General features: G+C 50.5%; 2 protein-coding genes across 4 annotated transcripts in view; one reads left to right on the forward strand and one right to left on the reverse strand.

Annotated features, from left to right (window-relative positions):
• Window positions 1-223: 223 nt before the first annotated feature.
• ERGIC3 (ERGIC and golgi 3) lies at window positions 224-13353 on the forward strand. 3 transcript variants are annotated; one of them, XM_052650841.1, is made up of 14 exons: window positions 224-356; window positions 500-570; window positions 684-771; window positions 976-1095; window positions 5427-5520; window positions 6386-6551; window positions 6692-6749; window positions 10229-10243; window positions 10918-10949; window positions 11730-11826; window positions 11903-11967; window positions 12657-12793; window positions 12870-12925; window positions 13121-13353. In XM_052650841.1, exons 1-14 carry the CDS (start codon window positions 269-271, stop codon window positions 13198-13200), a joined length of 1167 nt encoding a protein of 388 aa, XP_052506801.1. In that variant the 5' UTR covers window positions 224-268; the 3' UTR covers window positions 13201-13353. The 3 variants fall into 3 exon arrangements, with proteins under 3 accessions (XP_052506801.1, XP_052506802.1, XP_052506803.1); XM_052650842.1 differs by lacking the exon at window positions 10229-10243; XM_052650843.1 differs by lacking the exon at window positions 500-570 and having other exon boundaries at window positions 230-356.
• Window positions 13354-15013: 1660 nt separating this feature from the next.
• LOC128058566 (fer-1-like protein 4) overlaps window positions 15014-27828 on the reverse strand; it is a 39627-nt gene continuing 26812 nt past the window's right edge. The window contains exons 36-45 of the mRNA XM_052651050.1: window positions 21799-21926; window positions 21448-21618; window positions 20868-21022; window positions 20141-20301; window positions 19558-19643; window positions 17057-17155; window positions 16574-16815; window positions 15639-15919; window positions 15448-15548; window positions 15014-15334 (exon numbers count right to left, since the gene is read on the reverse strand). Coding sequence (XP_052507010.1) covers window positions 15142-15334; window positions 15448-15548; window positions 15639-15919; window positions 16574-16815; window positions 17057-17155; window positions 19558-19643; window positions 20141-20301; window positions 20868-21022; window positions 21448-21618; window positions 21799-21926 — 1617 coding nt within the window. The 3' untranslated portion in view covers window positions 15014-15141. The remainder of the gene's footprint in view (window positions 15335-15447; window positions 15549-15638; window positions 15920-16573; window positions 16816-17056; window positions 17156-19557; window positions 19644-20140; window positions 20302-20867; window positions 21023-21447; window positions 21619-21798; window positions 21927-27828) is intronic.

Raw genomic sequence — 27828 nt, forward strand, 5'->3', positions numbered from 1 at the left:
CATAGAAAACCTAACTCCTTACTTCTTCACCCCCTCAACCACCCCGCGGGAGCCCGTTCCTTTGCGGGAGCCCGTTCCTTTGCGGGAGCCGTTCCAGCCGCCAAAGGAAGTGGCAGCACAGGTGGGCGGGGCGGCCTGAGTGAGAACGCAGCAAGCGTGGGCTTTGCTGCGCCTGCGTGCGGAAAGAGGGGGCGTGGCCCAAGCTCCGGGCCGGAAGCGGGAGGCTGCCGGGGTGGGCCCGCTGGCTTCCCCTTTCCGGCTGGTCCCCATGGAGGCGCTGGGGAAGCTGAAGCAGTTCGATGCCTATCCCAAGACTCTGGAGGACTTCCGGGTCAAGACCTGCGGGGGCGCCACGGGTAGGGCGTGGCGGGGTCGGGGTCGGTGTCGCGGGGAGTGGGGTGTCCTGGAGGTTGGCCGGGTCGCCTGGAACCTGTCTGGCCTGCCGGGGGCAGAGGGAGAGGGACAGAGGCCATCCTGACCCTCGCTCCCTGCCCTGCAGTGACCATTGTCAGTGGCCTTCTTATGCTATTATTGTTCCTGTCGGAGCTGCAGTATTACCTCACCACAGAGGTAAGGGGCGGGGCCTAGTAAGTGGGCGGGGCTTGGCATTACAGTGGTAGGAGCTTTTGGAATGGGGCAAGAGAGGCTTGAGGTGAAATCTTACTAAGGTAGTCCTGCCCCAGGTGCATCCTGAACTCTACGTGGACAAGTCACGGGGGGATAAACTGAAGATCAACATCAATGTGCTCTTTCCGCACATGCCTTGTGCCTGTGAGTACCTCACCATGGGTGGGAATGGCAAGCCCCAGGGTTCTCAGATGGCTTCCAGGTTCACAGCTCCAGCCTCAGGTTCTGGACTGGACTCCAGGAGAGCCTCCTTCCCCTAGTCCACTGCCGCCCCCAAACAAGCTCCCCTTACTCTCCAAAACCCTTGCCCTTAGGATACAGCCCTTTACCCTGACCTCCTGCTTCCAGATCTGAGCATCGATGCCATGGATGTGGCTGGGGAGCAGCAGCTGGATGTGGAACACAACCTGTTCAAAAAACGGCTCGATAAGGACGGCTTTCCCGTGAGCTCAGAGGCAGAGCGTCATGGTAACTTGGGGGGAAGAGGCCAGATCTCAAATCCCAGAGCTGGACATGCCCGAGCCCTACCGTCTGGCAAATGGGCTGTGACTGACTCCCGTGAGCTCAGAGGCAGAGCGGCATGGTAACTTGGGGGGAAGAGGCCAGACCTCAAATCCCAGAGCTGGACATGCCCAAGCCCTACCTTCTGGCAAGTGGGCTGTGACTGACTCACTGACACATGAAGCAACTAGGACTCAGAGAAGTCAAGTGGCTTTCCAAGGGTCCCCCAGCTACTAAGAGTTAGGGTGGGCTGAAATCCTGGCTTTTTAGCCTCTGTGTATTGAGGAGAGTACTCTACGTGGCTGTCATTCTGAGGTCCCGAATCCCTGCCATTTGTGGTTTAGTAACAGAAGTCGGAGGATGAGTCCTATGAGCCTTGGCAGAACTCCTTTAGGTGGACCCAGGCTTCTCTGGCTGTCTACTTCCCCATCCCACAGACTGACTTCAGTCCATAATGCTCTTCCATCTTGGAATGCAGGATGGCTTAAGTTTAAGTCTTTGTTCTTGCATTAGATTGCCTGAGTTCAGATGTAGCTTTGTCTTTTGCTGTCCGTGCCTTCGGCTATTAAAATGGTGATAAACAGTTGTACCTACCACGTGGAATTGCAGGATCAAATGAAGTAATACATGTATAATGCCTAGTTCAGAGTGTTGTTCACTTTTAGCTTCCTTTCTTTTCTCTGTGTCCTCCCAGTGCCTCCATTAACTCAGTTTCCCTCCATAACAAAACCTTCCTGAAAGCTCTGATTTTTTCACACCTTAGAGATTGCTTTGTTGGTCAGCTTTATCATTTGTTCATTCAAATGTTGAACACCAGTAAAACCAATAGAATTTGCTATAGGATTGGACATGGAGTCAAGGTCGATCTAAGGCTTTGGTCTGAGTGAGTGAATCGTTTAATGACCAGAGAAGGAAGAGGACCTTTGTGTATGGCTGGAGAGGTGGGGGAACATATATATCTCCACTACTGTGTAACAAGTAACCCCAAAAGTTAGTGACTTAATTCAACAAACATTTGTTTTTGTCAGTTTCTGCGGGTCAGGAATTTGGGAGCGGCTTGGTTGGGTTGTTCTGACCATTGCAGTTGGCGACATGGAGGTCACTGGAAACTGAATAGAATAGTTTTGATACTGTTGGGGATGAAAATCTAATCACAGAGCAGAAAAGGAAATGGAGACATCAAGTATAGATGACCCTTCCAGGAGTTTTGCTGTAAGAGAGAGCAGAGAAGTGGGGTGGGGACTGGAAGAGAGTGCATGTGGGTTGGTTGGTTTGGTGTTGAGATTAAGCCAGGTCCTGTTGCTTCTTTCTTTCTAGTGGAGATTGAAAGCAAGGTCATTAGCTAAGAGTGGAGAAAGGGGAAGGGATTTTGGAAGCCTACGGAGAGAGGAAAAGATATAAATTAGTCATCTCAGAGAATGGAAGAGTGAAAGGAAGTAGGATTGCCAGGCAGTCTCAAGGGAGGCACAGGAAGAAGTAGGCACAGAGAGTTGAACTCAGCTAGAAGTTGGGTTTTGCTAGACTTACACAATGAAGGGAGAGAGGAACAAGTGACTTTTGCTTGTGTGCAAGAGAATAATTACAGCAGTGGACTAGAGAATTTTTTTTCCAGCTTTGTGGCTGTATAATTGGAATATAGCATCATGTAAGTTCAAAGTATACAACATGATGATTTAACATACATATATATTGTAAGATGATTATCATAGTAGAGTAACAGCCATTACCTCACAGTTACCTTTTTTGTATATGAGGTGAGAACATTTAAGATCTACTGTTAGCAACTTTCAAGTTTACAATATCGTTAACTATAGTCCCTATGCTGTTAGATCCCCAGAACGTATTCATCTTATAAGTGAAAGTCTGTGCCCTTTGACCAACATTTCCCCATTTTCCCTACCCCTGAACCCCTGGCAGCCAACAGTCTACTGTCTTTCTATGAATTTGTTACTTTTAGAGTCTACATGTAAATGAGACCATAACAGTATTTGTCTTTCTCTGTCTGACTTATTTCAGTTACTATAATATCCTCAGGTTTATCCATGTTGTTGAAAATGGTAGGATAGTCTTCTTTTTAATGGCTGAATAATATTCCAATATATACACATACAGAGCTTCCCAGGTGGCCCAGTGGTAAAGAATCCACCTGCCAATGCAAGAGACATAAGAGACACAGGTTTGATCCTTCAGTCAGAAAGATCCCCTGGAGGAGGAAATGGCAACCACTCCATTATCCTTGCCCAGAGAATTCCGTGGACAGAGGAGCTTGGTGGGCTACAGTCCATGGGGTCTCAAAGAGTTGGACACGACTGAGTGACTAAGCACACACACCCACGTGTGCATATACATAATATATATTGGTTTGGCCAAAACATTTGTTCAAGTTTCTCCATAAAATGTTCAGAATATATAATATGCCAATATATTCCTATATATATTGGAATATTACATATATATACCATATGAAACGTGTGTGTGTATATATAGACACATACACACACAGAGACACAAGTCACAGTTTCTTTGTCCATTCATCTGTTGATTGACTCTTATGTTGTTTTCATGTCTTGGTTATTGTGGATAACGCTACAGTAAACATGGGACTACAGATATCTCTTCAAGATAGTGATTCCTTTCTTTCTTTTTTTTGCATATATACCTAGAAATGGGGATTGCTGGGACATATGGCAATTCTATTTTTAATTTTTTGAGGGACTTTCATTTTGTTTTCCATAATGGCTGTACCAGTTTACACTCCCACTAACAGTGCACAAGGGTTCCCTTTTCTCTGCTTTGTCGACAATACTTATTTTATTTTTTGTTTTTGTTTTTTCCGATAATAGCCATTCTAACCGATGTGAGGTGATACCTAGTGGACAGATTGGGTTTTTTGCTGTTGAGTTATATCAGTTCCTCAAATGTTTTTGATATTAACCCCTTATCAGAGATATCTTTTGTAAATATTTCCTTTGTTCCATAGGTTGCCCTTTCATTTTGTCAGTAGTTTCTTTGCTGTGCAGAAGCTGTTTCTTTTGATGTAGTGGTGCTTATTTCTTTTTGCTTTTGTCGCCTGTGCTTTTGGTGTTGCATCCAAAAAGTCATTGCCGAGACCAGTATCAAGGAGTTCTTTCCCTGTTTTCTTCCTAGGAGTTTGGCAGTATCAAGTTTTACATGTAAGTCTTTAATCCATTTTGAGTTAGTTTTTGCGAGTGGTGTAAAATAGGGGTGTGATTTCCTTCTTTTGCATGTGAATATCTGGTTTTTTTCAGCACCATTTAGTAAAGAGGCTGTTCATTACCCATTTGAACCATAGAAATTTTTTTTTTTGAACCATAGAATTTAAATAAAGAGGGAAGTGAGGGTATGAAGGGGTGATAGTGGTATCAAAGAACCGGTGGGTTCTGGGTACCAGAGAGAGTGAGTGGGAAAAAGAGGATAAGATTTAAGATCGGGATATATGAAACTGAATTTTGGAAGGTTTGTGACCACTGGTAATAACTGAGTATGGAAGTGGCTGGTTGAGGATGGCTGACAAAAATAAAAAGATTACTGGAGGACTAGAAGTCAGGGTTCTGAATATTGAAACCACCAGTTACAGTGAGGTAGTTAAAGGCAGGGAGCCCGGTGCAGAGAGAGCAGTCTGAGAGCAAGCACCAGGGCGAGGGGGTGAGGGCTTACACTGTGGATTCAGAGCCGAAATCTGCCGCTTACAGTGTTGCACTGGGCGAAATCACTTTTCATCTCTGAGCCTCAGCACCTTCTCAGTGCTGTGGGGATAGTAACCTTCACAGTCATGTGGGGTTGGAAAGAGACTGTGTGTAAAGTACAGCAGCCTGTACTCAGCTCGTCTTTAGTATTCACTTTTATTGCTTTATTGCTATTACCTTTTATTAAAAGGAATACTACATGTGTGGAAATGCTTAGTGCCTGACACATAGTATGCACTATGTAAATATTAGGTATTACAATGTTTATTATTCCTAAGCCACAGGCCAGAGGGCCCATGCAAGGGTTGTGCTGTGCTTAGTCACTTAGCCATGTCCGACTCTTTGTCACCCCATGGACTATAGCCCTCTAGGCTCCTCCGTCCATGTGGATTCTCCAGGCAATAATACTAAAGTGGGTTGCCATGCCCTCCTCCAGGGGATCTTGCTGACCCAGGGATCAAACCCCGGTCTCCCTCATTGCAGGCAGCTTCTTTACCGTCTGAGCCACCAGGGAAGTCCATGTGAGAGTTAGGGGTACCGATTTCACTGTGCCTGCTCCTGGCTCATGGCCCTGCCTCTTGCCCCCCTTAGAGCTCGGGAAAGTCGAGGTGAAGGTGTTTGATCCTGATTCCCTGGACCCTGATCGTTGTGAGAGCTGCTATGGTGCTGAGACGGAAGACATCAAGTGAGCCAGGGTCAGGGGGTCAGGCTGGGGGGTGGGGAGCAGGGCTCCCATCAGGTGCTTTTCGTCAGTCATCCCCAGCCTCTGTTGGATGCTGCGTGTGGCGGGGGGTCGGGGAGGGGTGGTGTTGGCCAAGGATTTAGATGGGATGAGGTATGTGCCTTGGTCACTGATCCCAGGTCAGGTGTCAGGCTCAGTGGCCAGGCCCTTCCTGGGAGCTGCAGAGCTGGGGACGAGGTCAAAGTGGTCCTTGTTCTGGCTCAGTGGTAGTCTTTGGAGTCCAGCTGCCTGGGTTCCACCTATGTGTCCTTGGGCCAGACTACATAACCCTTGTGAAGGGGGTGAAAAGGACACCTTTCTCACAAGACTTACCTAGGGGATAAATGTATTTTCTATGGACAGCACTGAGATTGAAAGGTTCAGCCCAGGTTCTTAAGCCTTCCTTATATGGCACCTGCTATTTTGTTTCTCAGGCCCTGACCCCTGAGAGACCCCTGGTTCAGCAGATCTAGGGTAGAGCCTGGGAATATGTATTTACAATCTTTTTTTTAATTTAGGTAAAATATACATGACATGAAATTTACCATTTTGACTGTTTTCATATGTGCCATCTGGTACTATTAACTACCTGCATAGCCCTGTGTGACCATCACTATGATCCGGTCTAAAACTTTTCATCACCTCGAACAGAGTGGGAGTATGTATGTTTCAACAGCCCTGCTGCCACTGAGGAAACATACCTGGAGGGCACTGGATGGTCAAGGATGAGGCTGGGGAGGCTTTGTTAGTGGGCAGCACTGCCTTGTTCCCCAGGGTGCCGGCACTTTTGGGGTGCCTCTCTGACGCCCCTCGCACCGCCCCTCTGCAGGTGCTGTAACTCCTGTGAGGATGTGCGGGAGGCATATCGCCGTCGAGGCTGGGCCTTCAAGAACCCAGACACCATTGAGCAGTGCCGGCGGGAGGGCTTCAGCCAGAAGATGCAGGAGCAGAAGAACGAAGGCTGCCAGGTGTATGGCTTCCTGGAGGTCAACAAGGTACAGGAGGAGCTGAGGCGGGACAGGCCAGCTGGGCTGTGGGTTGGCGTCAGTCCACTGTGACTCGAGGGCACACTTGCCCTCAGGGGACAAAGGGAAAGGAGGAAACGGCTGGAGGATGAGCGGGCATCTCCCCCCAGGTGGCCGGAAACTTCCACTTTGCCCCCGGGAAGAGCTTCCAGCAGTCCCACGTGCACGGTAAGCGACTCAGATCAGCCGGGACACCTGGCCAGTTGGAGGGCCCCTCCCCTGCCTGATGCCCTTTTGTCTTTGGCCCAGAGCAGACCCTCGTCTCAGGGCAGTGGTTTGGTAAACAGTTAAGGCCACACGCCAAGGAGCCAGACTGTCTGGCTTCAGATTTCAGTCTTAGACCTTCCAGGTTGTCTGCAGCTTCGAGAAAGTTCCTTTACTTTTCGAGCTTCAGTTTCCTCCTTTCTAAAGTGGTGATGATAGTTCTTATCTCCTATGCTGTTTGGGCAGGTTAAAGATGGTAGCGGGGAACCTGATGTGTGGTAGGTACTTGTTTAAGTGGCAGCCGTCAGTGTCAAGTAACCGATGTGCGAGGCTTTGATGGAAGCAGAGCTGGTTTGGAGCCCACGTTCTGCCGCTCTCAGGCTGTGTTGACTTGGGACATAGTGAGCCCTACTCAGTTTCTTCTTCTGTAAAATGGGCCTGAAATAGTACGTGCCTCACAGTGTTGTTCACAAGGATGAATAAATGGAGATTTATTCTCATTCCTTTTTTCATTCATACATTCAATAGATATTTAGTAATCACCTATTGTGATTGTCTAGTCAAGTGCTAGTCTAGGTGCTAAGGATACAGCAGCAATCAAAACAAAGTCCCTGCCCTCAGAACATTCTAGTAAAGAAGGAGACAGTCAACAAGTACATATAAAGATACGGTATATCAAGAATATATTTAAGTAACTCAAACCCGAAAAAGGCAGGATAAAAATGATTGAAGTGAGAGGCTTGGGTGAGATGGTATGTGTGTGTGCTGTTCCACGGAAGGTGTCAGGGAAGACTGACGGGTAACATCTGAGTGAAGATCTGAAGTGAGTACAGGGCCTGGCCATGTGGATGACTGTGGGGAGGTGTTTCAAATAGAATAGCGAATGCACATCCCTAAGGCAGGAACGTGCTTGGTGAACTCAGGGTGCAGGGAAGAAGTTAGGGTGACTGGAGCATGGTGAGCTGAGCTGCATGCTTAGGAAATACGGTGAGGGAGGTAACAGGGCCCTGTCGTGTAGGGCCCGGGAGGGCATTGCAGGGACTTGGTCTTTTACTTTGCATGAGATGGGAGGGTGTTGTAGGGCTCTGAGGAAGTTTCACGTGATCTGACTTAACTTTGACGTAACTCTGATAGGCAGCATTCTGCTTTGTTGAGGAGACGGGTGGGTTATGGGTGACGGGCCAGAGCATGGGAGGGCAGGAGCAAGAGAGGCCAGTTAGGAGGCTGTCGCAGTGATCATTTGAGGCACCGGATGATGGGGGCTGGGCTGGAGTGGGGGTAGAGGTGGTGAGAAGTGACCGTGGATATTTCACAGGTAGAGCTGAGAGGGGTTGCCAGCAGATGTGAAGGTGAGGAAGAGAGGAGTAAAGATGACTCTGCAGGATGAAGTTACCATTTAGTGAGAAGGGGAGGCTCAGAGGCACAGGTGTAGATGGCTGGAGTGAGAACATGAAGCCGCCTTTGATGTGTTCAGACCAATGGGATGTCACCCCAGATGTCAAGTAAGCAATTGGCCACTCCAAGTCTGGAGCTCAGGAGAGAGGTCTGGCCTAGAGATACACATGTTGGAGTCATCTCTGTATTTAAAACCATGAGACTGGATGAATCACCTTTCAGATGGAGGGGAGGGTAGATGTAGAGGAGGAGAGTTCAGGGCTCTAAGCGCCGGGCCCCCGAAATTAGAGGACAGAAGGAAGCAGCAGCAGAGACACGGGAGGTGAGAGTGTGACCCAGAGAGTGATATCCTGAAAGCTAAGGGACGGATGTGTTTCCAGAAGTGTGTCGGGTGCTTCTGGACGTCAGGTAGAACGACCATGGGGTGTCTAATATGGCAGTGGTCATTGTGACCCTAACAGAGTAGTTTGGGCCAGGAACCACCCACTGAGTGGTTCAGGAGGGTGTGGGAGAGGAGTTGCAGGCGGTGAACAGAGGCAGCCCTTGTGGGGCTTGCTCTCAAGGGGAGGGGGAGAGGGGCCCGTCGCTGCAGAGAATGGAAGTCAAGGGGGAGTTTTGTAAGATGTGTGGTGTAGCCATGTGTCAACATGCTGTCGGAAATTGCCTAGTGGAGAGAACAAAAGTGATGCCCTGTAGCTGAGAGGGACATTGGCTGGACTGAAGTCCTTGAGAAGGAAAAGGAAGACAATGTAGTGCCTTAGAGATGTAGAAAGTCCCAGTTTGGCAACAGGAGGCAAGGTGGACCTGCATAGGTACAGGTAGGTTGGCAGCAGGGTGACATGGAAATCATAGGAGTCGTGACAGGGCCATTGTCTAAGAGAGTGTGACAGCAAGTGGCCGAAACTCTCGAGCGCCATGTGAGAGGACTGACGGGTGGTTCTGTGTGGGTCTCCGGGCAATTCAGACAAATGGGGATGGAAGGTGGTGTAGTGCCATGAGCTGTAGACCTGAGATTTTTAGGGAAAATCAGGGAAATGAAGTGATCTAGAAATGGCATCGAGGAGCACGGAGGTCCTCTGTTAAGGCCAGGAAGGAGGACAGGTGTGGGAGAGAAATAGTCACTGCTTGGGGGCTGCAAGGGCGAGCCAGGCTGTGGCCAGAGTGTGAGCGGGAGAGAGGTGTGGAGGTTGGAGATGCCGAGGTTTTGCTGATGAGTAACAGGGCGTGTGGAAGGACCTAGAAGGGATGGGAGTCAGGATTGTACTCAGGGTCATACAGAGCCACATGGTGGTGAGAGTCCAGGGAAGAGATGACCCGGCAGTCCTGAGCTGCCTGGTAACAAAGGACAGAAGCAGCGGTCTCAGTGAAGATGGCCCTGCTGGTCTTCAAAGCGGTCTGCGGGGATGCGCCTGAAAGTTGGGGCAGGCAGGTGCATCTGCAGGGGCCAGGGAAGGTGGTCTCACTGGGATTGTAGGAAGACAATCACTGTGGCTCTGTGGGCACACAGCCTGCGGGCACTCAGTGAGAGGTGGCCCATCTCTGCTTCTCCGTCTGGCTGTTGTCAGAGCAGGGAGCCCAGGGCAAAGGGTCCCCCATACCCTCGAGGGATATTCGAAACACAGAGCTACAGCCGCCCAAGGCCAGAGGCTGAACAGGCCTGGAAGCTAGTTTCTGACATCGTGTTGATTTGGGGGAGGAGAGGGGAAGATGGTAAAGTTTACCTTAGATCCTACCAGGTCTTCAGAGAGCACAAAGGCTCACAGAGAGCAAGTGACCTGCTAGTCACACAGCTAGGAAAGTGACCCTCTGGGCTCTAGGTCTTTTGTTCTTCCTAGGCTACCACAGTTCTGCCCAAGCCGCCTTGCACTCTCTCTGGCCAGGGGAGGGGACCAGGAGGAGGCCTGTTAGCTGAGTCCAGACCCCGCTACTCAGGCAGGAACATCTGGTCCTCCCTTCTACCACGTGTCCAGCTCTGTAGTTCTCACTGTGAAGCTTTGAATCTTTTTTCTCTTCCTCCCTTCTCTCTCCTTCTCTCCCCCATGCTGCAGTACACGCTGTGGAGAGTAAGTGGCCCTACCCCCAGGGAAACCAAGCCCCCATTTCTGGGGTAGCCTGTCCTCCCAAGAAGGGGGGTGGGTGTGGGTGGACCTGGGAGGGGCTCCTTCTCTGGCCTGACAGCTGGGTGACTGTAACAAGCGGTGGGTGTATCCATTAGCTGGGGTTCATTGTAGCAGGAGGGATCAGGGTTCGAGGGCAGGAGGAATTTGTTCTGGAACAGGGGGTGTAGGGTGCCTGCTGGGCTCCCTTTGGTGGCTTGAGGGTGGGAGCAGAGGAGCCTGGGAAAGAACTTAGACCACATTCTTAAGTCCCACCTCGCTTTGGGGTTCAGTGACTGGCCCATCGGCTCTAGTTCCTGAAAGACCTGAGTCAATGGGCTTTATCTCCTGAGATGCAGGGCCTCAGGCCTTGGTGGGGGCAGAGGTCTGGAGTGGTGCCCATGAAGGGCTCCCTGCACATGCGAGGGAAGAAGTGGGCCTTGTAGAGGGCATGAACTCTCACCTCTCATGCAGGCCCACAGCAGGCCCTCTGGCTGCCCTCAAGCAGGGCTGGGTTGGTGAGTGAATGAGGGGTGGAAGACAAGCCAGGCAGGTCATGGTCCAGCAGGAGGAGTGGGGAGGCCCAAGTAAGAGCCTGGAGAGCCTACTCCCCTGCTGACACCTTCTCCCTTCTCTCCTAGTCCACGACCTGCAGAGCTTCGGCCTTGACAATGTACGTACCAGGTGGAAACCATGGAGGGCGGATGGAGGTGGAGGCCTAGTCGCTGCCTTCATTCTCTGTAGAGACATCCTGGGATGAGGGAGCAGATACAGAAAAATAAACCACATTCTGACAGGGGTGCAGTGTGAGGATCACTGGTGTGACTTTTGAACTGAGACCTGCATAGGCTGGAGATGGGGGATGGGCTTGGACAAGAACCTCCAGGCAGAGGGAGCCTGGAGTGAGGTCAGGAAGGTGGGGCCACTTCTGAGGAAAAACAGGGCTGTGTGGTTGGTTGAGGATGAGCCTGGAGGCTTGACAGGCCATGTGCCATTCAGGGGAGTCTGGTCTCTTTCTGGAGCAGTGGGAGGCTGTTGGCCCACTTCAAGCAGGGTCATAATGGAATCATAATGGAATGGTCGTATGGATTTGGATAGTTTTTAAAAGATCCCTCTAGTGGCTGTTTGACTCGACGGGAGCAGAACAGGGGAGGGAGCTGGGAGGTCCGGGGCCCCTCCAGCCTAGGCCACCAAGAGCATGTGCTGTGATTGTCTCACGTGTGGGTGCAGCCAGAACCTCAAACTCTGCAGCCCCGTGAGCCCTCAGACCCTGAGGAAGGAGTTCCTAGGTGGGGGTTGGGGGTGTCTGTCTCAGGCAGGTTCTCTAAGGGAAGACCCATCTCCGCACACCCACTCTCCAGACCCAGGTGCCCCTGTGTGAAAAGCCTTTGAGAGGGTGGGGCCTGTCAGAGCCTCGAGTGCTCGGAGGCCCAGGTGCTGGTATTGCTTGCAGATCAACATGACCCACTACATCCGGCACCTGTCATTTGGGGAGGACTACCCGGGCATTGTGAACCCCTTGGACCACACCAACGTCACGGCACCCCAAGGTACCAGCCTGGGAGGTAGCCCCCAGCGGCCCAAGCCCTGCTCGCACCCATGCCCAGTGCCCTCTTCTCCCCACAGCCTCCATGATGTTTCAGTATTTTGTGAAGGTGGTGCCCACAGTGTACATGAAGGTAGACGGAGAGGTGAGTCCGAGGGGGCCCAGACCTCAGGGCACCCTCTGGTGCCAAGCCCGTGCATTCCTTCAACCTGGGAAGTGAAGTCCTGCTCTTACCCCATACGATGGGTGACAGGCTGAGGCTCAGAGGGGGCTGGGTGATTTGCCCCCTAGCTAGAGCTCAGGCCCCAGGCTGTCAGATTTCAGAGCACTTTTTCTGCTTGCCATCCACTCCTCCCCTGTACGCTCTCTGCCTCTCTGTCCCCCACGGTCTGCCCTGGGCCCGCAGCTAGCCAGGCTGACCCTTCCACGCCCCTCCCTCCTGTCTCTCCTGTGGCCTGTGGAGCAGCATCTCCGCAGGTGGGTAGAATGCATGAGGACTGAGTGGAGAGGATGCCAGGCCTAGCATTGCCCGGGGTTCATGCTGCAGCCTTGAAGAGTTGCTCTTCTCCCCCTCTGAGAGGGTCCACCATACGGAGCTGGGACTGGTGACCCGTAAAGAGCTGGCGACTGGAGGGAAAGTGGGATGGTCAGGCTGCAAGAGGGCGCTGAGGTGGTCCCCGGGCCTTGCAGTGTTTGATTCCAGCACGGGGCCTCGCTTTCCCCTCCACACAGTCAAGGCACTGCCAAACCAGGGGCCGGACCAGGGGCTAGGACTGCGGGGTTGGGAGCCAGGTCACAGACCCGGCCCTGGTCCAGTCTCCCCTCCTGTGCCAGGTGCTGAGGACAAATCAGTTCTCTGTGACCAGACATGAGAAGGTCGCCAACGGGCTGATGGGCGATCAGGGGCTTCCCGGCGTCTTCGTGCTGTACGAGCTCTCGCCCATGATGGTGAAGTTGACAGAGAAGCACAGGTGAGGGCCGGGGAAGGGAGGGGCCTGGGCCTGCAGGGAGCAGGGTGCCTGCTGACCTTCCCTGCCCTTCTGCCAGGTCCTTCACACACTTCCTGACGGGCGTGTGCGCCATCATCGGGGGCATGTTCACAGGTCAGAAGCTGTGGGGTGTCTGTCTGGGGTGAGGGCGTGGTGGGGAGTGGAAAGCTTGACACCCCCTCCCCCCAGTCGGGTTTTGGTTGAGGGAGGAGGGGCACCTCAAGGGCCCCTGCCCAGTCAGGTGACAAGGCCTGGAGGTCAAACCGAGGGCCCACCTGGGCCAGTGCCAGCCTTGGTCTCTCTCCCCAGTGGCCGGACTCATCGACTCTCTCATCTACCACTCAGCTCGAGCCATCCAGAAGAAAATTGATCTAGGGAAGACAACATAGTTGTCTGTCTTCCCACCGCTCCCCTCTTTTTCCTGTTTCTCTTTGACTTTGGGGTCATTTTCCCCGCCTCTTTTTACCCTACTCCCCCACCCCACCCCACCCCCATTTAAAGAGGCAGTTGCAGCTCCAGGTTGTTGGTAAATCTATTGATTGTGATATACTCACTGGTCTCGGTGTGGTTCTTGGGTCTTGCTGGAGTGTGGGAAAACCCCTCATTGCAGCCACTTACTGAAGGCAGTCAGGACTAGCAGATCAGAGCACGTGGCTCTGGGAGCCCCATGTGGACATCCCCGGCTTAATAGGACTTTATTCAAACCAGACTTACGTCCACCCCACAGCCCTGTCATCAGCCCTCCCACTGTGGTCTTCGGGCCTTTTGGGTTCAGCCCCAGGGCTAAGATGGAACTTTCCAGGATGAGCTTCCTGGAGTCACCGCAGCTCCCAAGCTTGTGAGTTTCCGACCCTACTGGTTATGGGCCTGGTGTGCTGGCTGGGACTTGCCCCCCTAGTGGTGGCTGAAGCTGGGGCCCCTCCCTGCCACCCTGGGCTCAGTCACCTGATCCTCTCCTGCTTACTGACCCTGTTCCGTGCCAAGCCCCTCCTGGCTCGTGGTGTCCAAGGAGGGTCCAGCCAGGTCCTTTGCAATTTCCTGCGTGGACACAGAACTGAAAAACAGGGAGGGAAGGTAGTGGTGCAGGCAGGGCTAGCATTAGACCTCGGTTCTGGACCTCGTCAGGGCTTTACATCAGAGCCCTTCAGACGTGTGGGGAACCAGTCTTAAGACCTCACTACTGCACAGCCCGGGGAACCAGGGATTTTAAAAGCTGGTCAGTTCAGCTGATCATTTGTCGGGGAGTTTCAGTGTAAGACAGTAGGGGGGCGAGAAGCAAAAGTAGAGCAATGGCCGCACAACTTCTGGAGGCAGGCGGACATGAGACCCACCTCTGACTTGGCCACTTGCGAGCTGTGACCTTGGACGTGTTATTGATGGCACTTGTCTATGAATTGTGGACGATGTTGTCGACTTCAGTGAGTCCTGTTTTTTTGGTCGCCCAGGAACCATTTCTCCTATTAGCAGTATCCTGAGTTTCCTCTGGGTACCTCCCTGCCCACCCCGTCAGCCTGTGTGATTTTTGAGGAGGGTTGATCTCCCACCCTAAGCTTCAGGGGAGGGCCCCAGTCAGCATGCCCCATCCCTGCTGGCCGCAGTGACACAGAGCGAGCCAGGCTCCAGCAGGACTAGGAAATCTTTCCTCCTGGACGTGAGGATGAGGAGAGTCAGGGTTGCCCCAGCCATCCTATACTTCCAGGGACAGACCATCTTCGTAAAAGAGCTTCCCCTGAAAACAGCACCGCCAGGCTCAGAAGCAAAGAACCAGTGTCAGTGACATTGTCTGAGCCCTGTAGCAAACAGTGCCTGAAATCCAGCACATCCTGGGAATTACCACTGTGGAAGCCAGGAACGGTCCCCTTTTTGCTTCAGCCAGCTTGGGTTGGGATTTCTGTCACTTGCAACCAAGTGTCCTGAGTGACCTGCCTACTCATGGCTACAAGTTCATGGAGCACACAGAGGGTTTAGCTGTCATGGAGCAGCAGCAGCCACTGGCAGGGCAGGGGGGCTGCTCACGGGGCCTGGCCCCTCAGTGGCCAGGCCTCCTCAGCAGGGAACCTCCCCTGGGTCCTATTCCTCCTGGCAGTAGGGCCATGTGGGCAGCACCCCCCCATCCTGTGTATTAGTCCAGTGAACCCCAACACCCAAGGTCACCCAGGAACACCTCCATTCTCTGCCCCGAGCGTTATTTATTGTCTGCCGTGGGTGTGCCGGTGACAAGAGTGGGTTCCCTGGAAGGTTTGGGCAGAGGAAACAGGGCAACCCCAGGATGGTTCCTGTTGGTGGGAAGGAGACGGAGCTGGCATTACAGGATGAGTGTCCATGGTTAGTTAGGGGCGGTGGAGGGGGCGGAAAATGACCTGGCTGATCTGCCCAGGCATGGTGTAAAAGACGAGGAGGAGGAAGACAGTGATCAGCGCCAGCAGCAGCAGCAGCACCAAGATGCGCCAGTACCGGCGCCAGATGAAGAAGACGAAGGTCTTCAGCGGGTTCACAAACCAGTTGAAGGAGGTTTTGGGGCGGCTGTGGGGGAGCAGGTGGTGTCCGATGAGGAGGAAACCCCCGCCTGTCTCCACCACCGCCACCCCCACCCCCCAAACCCGGATCTGGCCCCGCCTCCTGCGCCCCCCACTCACTCAGGCTTCTCCAAGGGCTCAGGCTCCTTGCGCCCCTTCCCCACTGGCCGTTTCTCAGCCTCCTCCACAGTCAGCAGCTCAAACTCTGCCTCAACCTTTCCCTGGAAAAGAAGGGACAGAAGCCAAGTTCTTGAGTGGGCTCAGGCCTGACCCCCGACCCCCCTACCCCTCCCACCCCCGTTCCTGCTCACCGTGAGGATGTAGACGTTGCCTCCTGAGTCTGAGAACTCTAAGTCTTCCCGCCGGCCTTTCCTCCTCTTCTTCCTCCTCTTCTTGCTGGTCTGAGCCTCCCGTTGCTCCTGCTCCTCGTCCTCCGGCTCCCGCAGCTTCACTACCGGCCACCAGCCCCGCAAGCGGTGGCAGCGAAACAAGTTACACCTGGGTGCGGCCCCGTCCCTGGCCAGCCGCACGGAGCAGAGCTCGGGGCCCCGGGCCCCTCGCACCATGTCCGGTAGCTGCAATTCCAGGGATCCTGCAAGTCCAGAGTGCTCTGGGTTAGGCAGGAGCGGGAGGTCTGTCTGAGCCAACCTCCCATCCCTGAGCGTGACTCCAACGAAAGCAGAGCCCAGAGCTGGAAAGTGACTGATGGCTGATTGAATCCTGGGAGATGGAACTCAAGGCATCTAGAGTTAGAATGGCAGTCCAGTGGTTAAGACGCTGCACTCCCAATGCAGGGGCCCCAGGTCCAATCCCTGGTCAAGGAACTAGATCCCGCATGCTGCAACAAAAGTCCCAGGTGCAGCAACTATGACACCTCCCAAAGACAAATTTTTTTAAGCTAGGATGTGGTGGTCAGGCCACAGCTATGGACCACACACCACAGCCCAAATGTCAGCAGGTTGTCCTATGGGACCAGGCACAGCAGGGACTAACAGCTGTGGGGCCAGAGTAACCTGGCTCAGGTCAAATTAGAGGATTGAATTGGAGACTGGGTGGGAATGGAGGTTAGGCTGCTCAGAGCTGAATAAACTCAATAAATTATTAGGCCAGAAGGCAAAAGTTCGTGACTTGGATCTGAAATCCAGGATTCAGGGTTGGTTAGAGTACGGAAACCAGAGGCCAAGGGCAGGGCAATGAGGGCAGAAATGGGAGCTAGGGTGGAGGTGGGAGGAGAGCTCAGTAGTACCGAGGAAGTCGTTGGCAGAGATGCGGTCATAGTCCCAGACCTGCAGGACCAGCACAGCCGGCTGCCGGAATTCAGCTTCTTCCAGGGCGAAGGGTCCAGGGCGGCGCCGGACACTCACCTCGCGCTCCGTGGGCAGGTAGTCAAAGCGGAACACGAAGCGCCAGTTGAAGTTGCCCTCCCCGGTCAGAGAGTTGACGTGGACGTCTGTCTCCTGCCTGTCGTGCTCCAGCCCCTTCACCCAGCTGGGACCAGGGGAAAGGTGCAGGCCAAGAGGGTGGGCATCTGCGCGCGGCCGAGTCCGGAATCGGCTCCTCACCCAGTATGCCCCTCCGCTTCCCCTCACGTCGGTCCCTCCACCCAGCTCCGGGCGCCATCAGGGCCCCAGAGGACAGGCAGGACTCTGGCTCAGCCCAGGACCCAAGCCCCTGTTCGCAGTCTCACCTCGGTACACAGCCATGCGCCCAGCTCTGCCTGCAGGCCTACCTTTTCACGTAGATGTCACTCGACATCTCTCCAGTGAGCGGGTTCACGTCATCCAGAACCACATCCTCCGTGTTCCAGATGATGACTCGGAGCTCATAGCTGAGGGAAGTATTGGGGGGAGGGTTTTCAGACTCTTGAGAGGGGTCTTGGGAGGAGCTACAAGGAAGGACCGGGGCCAGGGCCACTGACACTCAGCAACTGGAGTGCGCCTAGCCAGGTGATCAGATGTCTGCTACCTTGAAGGGGCATCCCCAGGTATCACTGACCAACCCAGCCACTGCAGTTGGCACCAGGAATGGTCTGCTGACCCGCGCTGGTTCAGTGAGATTTTCCCTCCCATAACTTTGGACTCAAAACCCTGAAAACGTGAGTCCCAAAGCATCAGACGTAGATCTGGAGCCACCACGAGCTAAAGCGCTGTGCAAGCGGAGAGAGCCAGTCTGCAGAGAAACACTAAGTGGGGATGAGAGCATGAAGCCCCTAAGGGACAAAAGGAGGGGCTGTGACATTCTTGATCCTACCCTAGCTGGCCCTGTCCTGGGCTGTCAAATGGTTTCCAGATATCTGTTGCTTTGCCCAGTGTTAATTTCCCCTCATTTGTTGACAGCACCTTGATTTTCTGTTGGTGACCCTACCCCCACTACTGTCAACTGAGTCATACTGGTGGGTCCGTCACCTAGGGGACATCACCCAGGACTGACCAATAAATGTATTATAGCCCCCTGATCACAGTGATTGGTTCAGGAATCAGCACTTGACCCAAGCTGGTCCAATGATAGTTAGCCCAAGACTTTTGCTCTAACTGGGAAAGGGGTGTTTATTTTTCTGCTCAAGTAGTCTGGTTGGTAAGGTGTAAGCTTGTGCTGAACTACCTCACAATTGTACTCATCTCACATGCTAGTAAAGTAATGCTCAAAATTCTCTAAGCCAGACTTCAGCAATACGTGAACCGTGAACTTCCTGATGTTCAAGCTGGTTTTGAAAAGGCAGAGGAACCAGAGATCAAATTGCCAACATCCACTGGATCATCGAAAAAGCAAGAGAGTTCCAGAAAAACATCTATTTCTGCTTTATTGACTATACCAAAGCCTTTGACTGTGTGGATCACAAAAAACTGTGGAAAATTCAGAAAGAGATGGGAATACCAGACCACCTGACCTGCCTCTTGAGAAATCTGTATGCAGGTCAGGAAGCAACAGTTAGAACTGGACATGGAACAACAGACTGGTTCCAAATAGGAAAAGGAGTATGTCAAGGCTGTATATTGTCACCCTGCTTATTTAACTTATATGCTGAGTACATCACGAGAAACGCTGGGCTGGAAGAAGCACAAGCTGGAAGCAAGATTGCCGGGAGAAATATCAATAACCTCAGATATGCAGATGACACCACCCTTATGGCAGAAATTGAAGAGGAACTCAAAAGCCTCTTGATGAAAGTGAAAGAAGAGAGTGAAAAAGTTGGCTTAAAGCTCAACATTCAGAAAACGAAGATCAAGGCATCTGGTCCCATCACTTCATGGCAAATAGATGGGGAAACAGTGGAAACAGTGTCAGACTTTATTTTTCTGGGCTCCAAAATCACTGCAGATGGTGATTGCAGCCATGAAATTAAAAGATGCTTACTCCTTGGAAGAAAAGTTATGACCAACCTAGATAGTATATTCAGAAGGAGAGACATTATTTTGCCAACAAAGGTCCGTTTGGTCAAGTCTATGGTTTTTCCTGTGGTCATGTATGGGTGTGAGAGTTGGACTGTGAAGAAGGCTGAGCGCCGAAGAATTGATGCTTTTGAACTGTGGTGTTGGAGAAGACTCTTGAGAGTCCCTTGGACTGCAAGGAGATCCAACCAGTCCATTCTGAAAGAGATCAGCCCTGGGATTTCTCTGGAAGGAATGATGCTAAAGCTGAAACTCCAGTACTTTGGCCACCTCATGCGAAGAGTTGACTTATTGGAAAAGACTCTGATGCTGGGAGGGATTGAGGGCAGGAGGAGAAGGGGACAACAGAGGATGAGATGGCTGGATGGCATCACTGACTTGATGGACATGAGTCTGAGTGAACTCCGGGAGTTGGTGATGGACAGGGAGGCCTGGCGTGCTGCAATTCATGGGGTTGCAAAGAGTCGGACATGACTAAGTGACTGAACTGAACTGAAGCTTGCGCTGTTAAAAGTCATTTTGACCCCAGACTGCGAAAGCTTCCATGAGACTGACATCAAGGAAAGCAGAGCCCAGAGGTAGGAAGTGACAGACTGCTGACGAAATCTGAAGTGCACATACTCCCCACTCAGACCAGCTTAGGTCAGAAGGTAGTTAACTGGTACTTGGACTCTTTTCAGTTGCAAGTGTCACCCAACTCACAGTGGCTTATGAAAAAAAAAAGAATAATAGTTCACCTACCTGAAGCCTGGGTCAGCTCTGCCTGCTTCACCAGGGGCCCTTGTCCAGGCTGGCCAAGATGTGCCCGCCCCATGGGAGGAGGGACCAGGATTCCTCTTACCTGATTGGCTGTCGAGGCTTGATGTCAACTGGGGGTGGGGCAGGCACATCTCTGGGGAAGATGTCAATCCACATGTGAAGAGACCCCTGGGGGCACAGGACTGGGCTGAAGGGTCTTCCGGGGGTCCCACCTCCCCTAACAGCCCTGGGGCCGGAGGTTGTGCCTTGCCCCAGGTGGAAAGGAGAGCTGGGGTCAGGAAGGTAGATCCTGGGGGATGAGGATGAAGGCAGGGTCTGAACTGGGGATTCCAGGGTTGAGGTTAGACTGGGGGTTCAGAGATGAGGCCCTGGAAGTGGAAGGCTGAGATCAAAAGTGAGATCCAGTGTTCCCAGGTCCAGATCCTAGAAATCTGGGGTAGAGGTCAGGTTGGGAGTGCCACATCTGAGCCTTGGTAGGCCAGGGCTGGGACTCCTTCAGAACCAGAGTCTGGGGTGAGGGGAGGGAGTCCAGGATGGAAGTCCAAGACTTGAGTGGGGAGGGTGGGAACCAAGATCAAGAGCCAGAATCAGAAGTGGCCGTGCCCAGGTTCAGGACCAGGTGGGAGTCCTGGGGCTCTGAGGATGTGCCCTGAGCCCTCCTTCACCTGCAGCAGCCCTGGGCTGCGGGGATGGTAGAGGGGCCGTGTTTCTACATGCTCAGGTACCAGCTGGATCCCAAGCCCTGGCATCTCCTGCCAGCGCCGCAGCACTAGCAATGCCTGGGCCTCCTCAGAGACATCCCTTGCCGCCTTGGAGCCCCTGATACCTACAACAAGAGGTTCGTGAGCTTGGGTTCTACACAGTTCCCAACTCTGCTCCCTCCCTCCCAACCCCCCCGGCCCTCAATAGACGCTCTGGGCTGAGGCACCTGCTGTACTGGACAAACACATTTCCTGGGAGGGCATGTCCACAATGCATAGAAAGTGGCGGATGCTGCTGTAACAACTTTTGCCAGTGAAAAGCCAGCAGTAGGGGGACAGTGGGATTGGAGGGGCTGTGGCCTTTGTGCAAACCTTGTTTAGAGAACAGACCACTGGTCATGTATGAAGCACAAGCTAAATCCTGCACCATATTGTATATTGCATGGTAGCCCTGTGTCCTCAATTAGCTATGGCTCTGAGGGGTTCACTAAGGCTCCCCAGAGATCTCACACTCACCAACAGAGACCATTTTCTCTCCACTATTGTCCTTACTCAGCCAAACTCACCTCCTCTGTTTGCAGAGGGAGGCGGGATCTTTGGGGACACATTAGGCTGATCATCAGCGGCCTCCCCCATACCTTGCTCTACCATCTTGCCCCCTCTGGACTGTCCAACAGAGAGAGACTGGTACCTGGGGGCAGGGTCTCTGGTGATGTCCGAAAGAGTTTGCTGCCCACCTTGACAGCCTCGACTCGATATTCAGGTTGGGGGAGGCCACAGCGTTGGCATAGCCCAGCCAGGATCTGTGAAGGCCGGAATGCATCACGCCAGGCATTGTACCCGTCCCTGCGGGCGGAAATGGAAGGTGCCTCAGTTGGATCCAGCAGATAAACATAGTTGGGCACAGGGGCAGGGATGGGGGCCCTTGAGGACTTAGGATCCAGGTTCATAACTCTACTGGAGAACAGGTTAGTCCTCGCTTACAGTAATGGCGAAAATCAAGTATGCATGCCAGATGCTCCTATGAAAGAGATACTGATATTATTGCCCCCATTTTGCAGATGAGGAAACTGAAGCTCAAGGAAGTCAAGTGACTTGTTAGTTATAGATCCCAACTCCCAAGCCCATTTCTTGACCAATAAGCTATAATGTTTTGGTCGCAGGGGAGTCCCCTGCTGTGAAATTAAAGGATCTGGACCTTCAGGCGGGATGTGAACTTGAAAGCCTTTGGTCAGACTTAGAATGACTCCCGAGGGCCCTGTGGGACTCACACGTCATACTGGGATGCCAGCCCACAGTTCGCCCTGTGGTGGCTATAGAATCGGTTTTCCAGATCAATGTGGGTCTCCCCAATGAGGTCATCAGAACCCACGAGGTCATGATCAAACACAGCTATGGTCAGCTCAGGCTCAGCAGGGAGAGAAATGCTGAGTTCCAGGACCCTAGCAAGGAGAGAGCACAGCTGAGAACACCCCCACACCCTGGGGGTGGTCCTGCGGGGGAAGGGGTGGACTCAGCACCCCTGTCCATTCCCCCACCATCACCACTAGCTGCCTGAGTGAGAGTCACAGGGCCAGGTGGCAAAGTCACTCCCCACCCCCAAGCCCAGGGCCCAGCCTCACTCTCCAAAGATGGGATTTAGCTGCTTGGGGATGTATCGTTCCTTGGTGTCCAGCCGCTCCCGGCCAGCGCTCACCACCAAGTAGGGGTCTGCCTTGCCATTGGGGTCTGCAGGAGCCAGGTTGGTAGCCTAGGGAGACAGTACGGGCTAGAAATGAAAGAAACGTCAAAACCCAAGGTTGCCCTTGTTGGGCCTACTCTCCGATTTAGTAAAAACAGGAAGTTACCACGGAAAATTCTTCTACTGCAAGATGTTAGCTGAGAGGTTGGATGAGGTGACTTACTTTCTTTTAACTTAATTATTGAAATACAGTAATTATTGTCATACAAATAGGTATAACAGGAATATAATGAAGGTTTCCCTGGTGGTCCAGGGATTAAGAATCCACCTGACAATGCAGGGGACATTGATTCAATCCCTGGTCCATGAAGACTCCATGTGTCGAGGGGCAACTGAGCCTGTGCACCACGGCTGAGCTTGCACTCTGGAGCCCACAAGCCTCAACATGAGAAGCCACTGCAATGAGAAGCCAACACACTGCAACTAGAGAAGAGCCCCTGCTTGCCACAACTAGAGAAAGCCCGTGTGCAGCAACGAAGACCCAGTGCAGCCATAAATAAATAAATACAACTTAATATATATATATATAATGAAACAAAATACGTGGAAACATGTATAGTCAGTTCAGTCGCTCAGTTGTGTGTGACTGTTTGTGACCCCATGGACTGAAGCACGCCAGGCCTCCCTGTCCATCACCAACTCCTGGAGCCTTCTCAAACTCATGTGCATTGAGTCAGTGATGCCATATAACCATCTCATCCTCTGTTGTCCCCTTCTCCTCCTGCCTTCAATCTTTCTCAGCATCAGGGTCTTTTCTAGTGAGTCAGTCCTTCACATCAGGTGGCCAAAATATTGAAGTTTCAGCTTCAGTATCAGTCCTTCCAATGAATATTCAGGACTGATTTCCTTTAGGATTGACTGATTTGATCTCCTTGCAGTCCAAGGGACTCTCAAGAGTCTTCTCCAACACCACAGTTCGAAAGCATCAATTCTTCGGTGCTCAGCTTTCTTTATAGTCCAACTCTCACATTCATACATGACCATTGGAAAAACCATAGTAGCTTTGACTAGACAGACTTTTGTTGGCAAATGAATGTCTCTGTTTTTTAATATGCTGTCTAGGATGATCACAGCTTTTCTTCCAGGGAGTAAGCGTCTTTTTATTTCATGGCTGCAGTCACCATCTGCAGTGATTTTGGAGCCCCAAAATAAAGTCTCTCACTGTTTGCATTGTATAAGGGACTTACTATTCAGTTCATAACTTTCCATATCATTTGAGTTTCACTCTTTCACAATGAGCATATGTTACTTTCATTTTACCTTTTATCCCTTTTTTTGTTTTGTTTTATTTGATTTTTTTATTTTTGGCTGCACTGAGTCTGGGTTGCTGGGCTCACCGATCTCTCTGCACTGTGAGGGGGCGATACTCTTCATGCGGGGCTGGGCTTCTCGCTGCAGCAGCTTCTCTTGTTGTGGAGCATGGGCTCTAGAGCGTGTAGGCTTCAGGAGCTGCAGCGCATAGGCTCAGGAGCTGTGGCCCCGGGCTTAGCTGCTCCACGGCATGTGGGCCCTTCCAGGACCAGGGATCAAACTCGTGTCCCCTGCATTGCAAGGTGGGTTCTTAACCACTGGACCACCAGGGAAGTCCTTTTTTGTTAAATTAAGAATATTTTAGCTAAATAAAAAAATAATACAATGAGCATGTGTGTGCCCAGCTTCATAAATAAAACACTACCTACAAATGTCTCTTGAGTCCCTGACCAGATTTAATTCCCTTTCCATCTCTAAAGTAGGGAGAACTCTTTATTTGGGGTTTTTTAATTGGGGTTTCTCACACACACACACACAAAGAAAATATACTTCTGTTACATATCCATGCATCCCTAAGCAATATATAGCATGATCTTTCATGGTTTAAACTGTATGTAGTAAACTTACTTTTTCTATTTTTGAAAACTATGTAATTTAGTAAATATATAACTTATACATAAATTACTGAAATAGAACTTATACACAGCAGAGTTCCAGTTGCTCATCTTTCCCAGCACTTGGTATTGTCAATCTTTTTTATTTTCATCACTCTCATGCATGTAAAATTGAAGCTCATTGGGGTTTAATCCGTGTTTCCCTGCTGATGAAGCATGTTGAGCTTTTTTTTTTTCACTTTTGAATGTGCTTATTAGCCTTGCGTATATATATATATATATATATTTGCTTTTGTGAAATGACTTCAAATCTTTTGCGCCATCATTGAGTTTTTAATTTTCAATATTACATTATTAATTTCTAAACATTCTAACTGGTCCTTCAAACTTGTTGTTTATTTGTAATGGTCTCTTGTTCCTTGCTCATTTTAATTTCATTCTATTTCTTTAAACATTTCATATTCTCTATCTAGTCATTCCAATATCAATGGCCTTGGGGTCTGAATCTGTTGTCATTTTTGCTAATTCTTACTCCTGATGGTCTTTCTCTTTTGGTACTTTTTAATCATGACTCATATTTGGTATGACTCATGCTGTGTGTGTTCTCTGCCAAAGAGGGTTTGATTTCACTCCTGCCAGTTCCCTAGGCAAACTACCAACCTGCAGCCACTTTAAATTAAATCCTCCAAGCCCTCTCACCCTGGAGTCCACACGCCACAGCTACTGAGCCGAGTGCTGCAGCTGCTGAAGCTCTCGCGCCAAGATCCCACGTTCCACAGCAAGAGAAGCCACCACAACGAGCAGCCTGTGCGCCTCAGCTAGAGAAAGACCTCTTGCAATAACGAAGGCCCATAGCAACCAAAACAATAAACAAGTAGAGGGATGACATCTTCTAACTGAGGTTGTGGGGATCACACCAGAGGTGAGAATGCAGCTTGTGGTCGTGGATGCTTAGGGAGACTTTTCCCCTTAACCAATGCCAGGGTTAAGGCAGCCAAGCTTCCTCGGTATCTCCTTCTGCCATGCAAGTTCCTATCTTTGTTCATCCGTATGCTCCAGGTGGCCCCGGGGTTTCACCTCCTGTCCTCACTGCCTGTCATGAGGAAGAGGCAGTCTCTCTGGTCAGCGTGAGTGTGGGGTGAAAGCCAGCTTTACTACGCCTCTTCTCTTGGCTCCTGTATTAGCTAAACTTCCATACTCTCTGCACTCTTCTTTTCTTTGTTTTCGGCTGTGCAGGGGCTGCTCTTTATTGTGGTGCGTGGGCTTCTCACTGTGGTGGCTTCTCTTGTGGCTCCCTGGCTCTAGAGCTCAGGCTTCAGTAGTTGCGGTGGAGGGCTCAGTTGCCCCAAGTTATGTGGAATCTTCCCGGATCAGGGATCGAACCCTGTGTCCCCTGCACTGACAGACAGATTCTTAACCACTGGACCACCAGTCTGATTTTCTGTATTCTTGATGATCTGGTATCTGGGGCTGTACTGACGCTGGAGAGACTGCCCCTGCCACGGCTACTAATTCCCAGAGTTAGCAAGCAACATATTTGCCAGAGTACTTTTCATATGCAAACCAACTAATCCAGACCCCATACAACATCCAACCACCTCCTCTATCTGGCCTTTATACTCCAGAAAGTAATATTTCTCTGCTTTTATCATCCCCACAGCCAGGTTCAGACAGCTAGAGACAGTGAGACAACTCCTGTACCCTAAAGCCCGTAGGAATTATTCAAACTAGCTAGTCATAAACCTGCTTATGCTGCCTTGCCCCACCTTTCCATCAAAAACAAACAAACAAAAAAACACGCACAACAAAGGCTGTGGCCGTCATACGTCCCTTGTTCCTTCTGCCTTCGGACTGGCCCTCATGTTTTCCCGGGTAACCCTGCAAGGCACAGCCTGCCCCCCCCTAGAAAACTGAAACAAACAACAGACAATCTTTTCAATCGCAGCCACCTGATCTGTCAACTTCCCCATACGTGGATAATAACAAAACCGTGGGTGCATTTTAAAGCAGCTCCTGATTTTACTTAGGGTTTTTTTCTACTCTAAAATCTCTTACTTTCTTGGAAGCTCAGCACTGCATTTAAAAGATGTTTTTGAAGTATGGAAGTTTCTCAGAAAACTGAAAATAGAATTGCGATATGATCCAGCAATCCCACTCCTGGGCATATACCCAGGAAAAAACGGCACTTCAAAAAGATACACGGAATTCCCTGCAGTCCAGTGGTTAGGACTCTTTGCTTCCACTACAGGGAGCATAGGTTTGATCCTTGGTCAAGGAACTAAGATCCTGCAAGCCTCTTGGCATGGCCAAAAAGAAATAGACAGAGAAAATGTAACAACAAAAAAGATACATTCACTTGTGTGTTCATAGCAGCACTATTCACAATAATCAAGACGTGGAAACAACCTAAATTTCCATTGACAGATGAATGGATAAAGAAGATATACATATATATATCATATATATACACACACAATGGAATACAATTCAGCATAAAAAAATGAAGTAATGCTATTTGCAGCAACATGGACAGAGCTAGAGATTGCCATATTAAGTGAAGTAAGTCAGAAAGAGAAAGACAAATACCATACGATATCACTTATATGTGGAATCTAAAAGATGACACGAACGAACTTATTTGTGAAACAGAAACAGACTCACAGACACAGAGAACAGGCTTGTGGTTGCCAAGGGGGAGGAAGTGGGGAAGGGATGGATTGGGAGTTGGGGACTAGCAGATGCAAACTAGTGTATGTAGGATGGATAAACAACAAGGTCCTACTGTACACCACAGGGAACTATATCCAATATCCTGTGATAAACCATAATGGACACATGAAAAGGAATATATATATATGTATAACTGAATCACTTTGCTTTACATCAGAAATTAACACAACATTGTAAATAAACTATGATTCAATGATTTTTTTTTAATTTTAAGATGTCTTTAAAATTTGATCCAGCATTTTTAGCTTTTGGTGAGTGATGCTAGCTTTAATTCTCAGGGTGTGCTCTTCCGCCTTGAGACACAGACTCTGCTGACCTTGAGTTCTGATGAGTGATGTCCTCTCTCCCTTCCTTCATGCACATGACTCTATCTGCACAGCTCTTGGAGGCTCTTCAGCTGCCCTGGTGGTTTGCACTTTTAAGGCTCTGATTTCAGCATAATTGGAACTCAGATCTTTTGTTAATTGTTCTTGTTTGGGGGTGATTTTCAGGAAAAAGAAGGGGAAACACCCCATTGGTGCCACCTTCCACAAACTTGGAATCATCAAACTTGCTTACTTCATCCAAATTTCTGTTGGGAGATGTATCCTTATTGACACATGTTACTGTAGCTCGTTCAGTTTAACTATAGTATTTGTTATATGACCGATACACACACTCTCTCTCTCCTGTTTAGGAACACTTTAGGTTATTTCTAAATTTTTTATTATTACAAATATTACTAGAATGAACATATATGTTTTCTTAGACACATTATATGAAAATTTTTCTAAGATTGTATCTAGAAGTACAATTACTGGGTATTGGCTATGAGAATCTTCCATTTGACAACATATTGTACATCTTACTACAAACTGTTCTCCAAAGTTGTTATAACAATTTACATTCTGTGACAGGCAGAATAAACTGCCCCACAACATGTCCAAGTATCCCTGAACCTATGAATATCTTACTTTACGTAGTAAAAGAGACTTTGCAGATGTGATAAAAGATCACAAGATGAAGGAAGTAGCCTAGATTATCCAGGTGAGTCCAATATAATCACAGAGGTTTTTATAAGTGAAAGAGGGAGATGAGAGAGTCAGGGAGAGAGATTTGAAGGTGCTACACTGCTGGTTTTGAAGATGGAGGAAGAGGTCATGAGCCAAGATACACAGGCCGCCTGTAGAAGGTCAAGAAGACAAGCAAATGATTGCAAGAGCCTGTAGAAGGAAAGCAGTTGGGCCAACACCTTGATTTCAGCCCAGTGCAACCTGTTTTGGATTTCTGCTCTTCCGAACAGTAAGATGATAGACAGACGGTAAGTATGCGGACTG

Source organism: Budorcas taxicolor, chromosome 13 (assembly GCF_023091745.1).
Source record: "Budorcas taxicolor isolate Tak-1 chromosome 13, Takin1.1, whole genome shotgun sequence".
Taxonomy (NCBI): Eukaryota; Metazoa; Chordata; class Mammalia; order Artiodactyla; family Bovidae; genus Budorcas; species Budorcas taxicolor.

Coding starts and splice junctions, on each gene's coding strand:
- ERGIC3 (XM_052650841.1), top strand. CDS start 269: ATGGAGGCGCTGGGGAAGCTGAAGCAGTTCGATGCCTATCCCAAGACT. Junction 357..499: donor GACCTGCGGGGGCGCCACGG/GTAGGGCGTGGC, acceptor CCTGCCCTGCAG/TGACCATTGTCAGTGGCCTT. Junction 12,794..12,869: donor AAGTTGACAGAGAAGCACAG/GTGAGGGCCGGG, acceptor CCCTTCTGCCAG/GTCCTTCACACACTTCCTGA.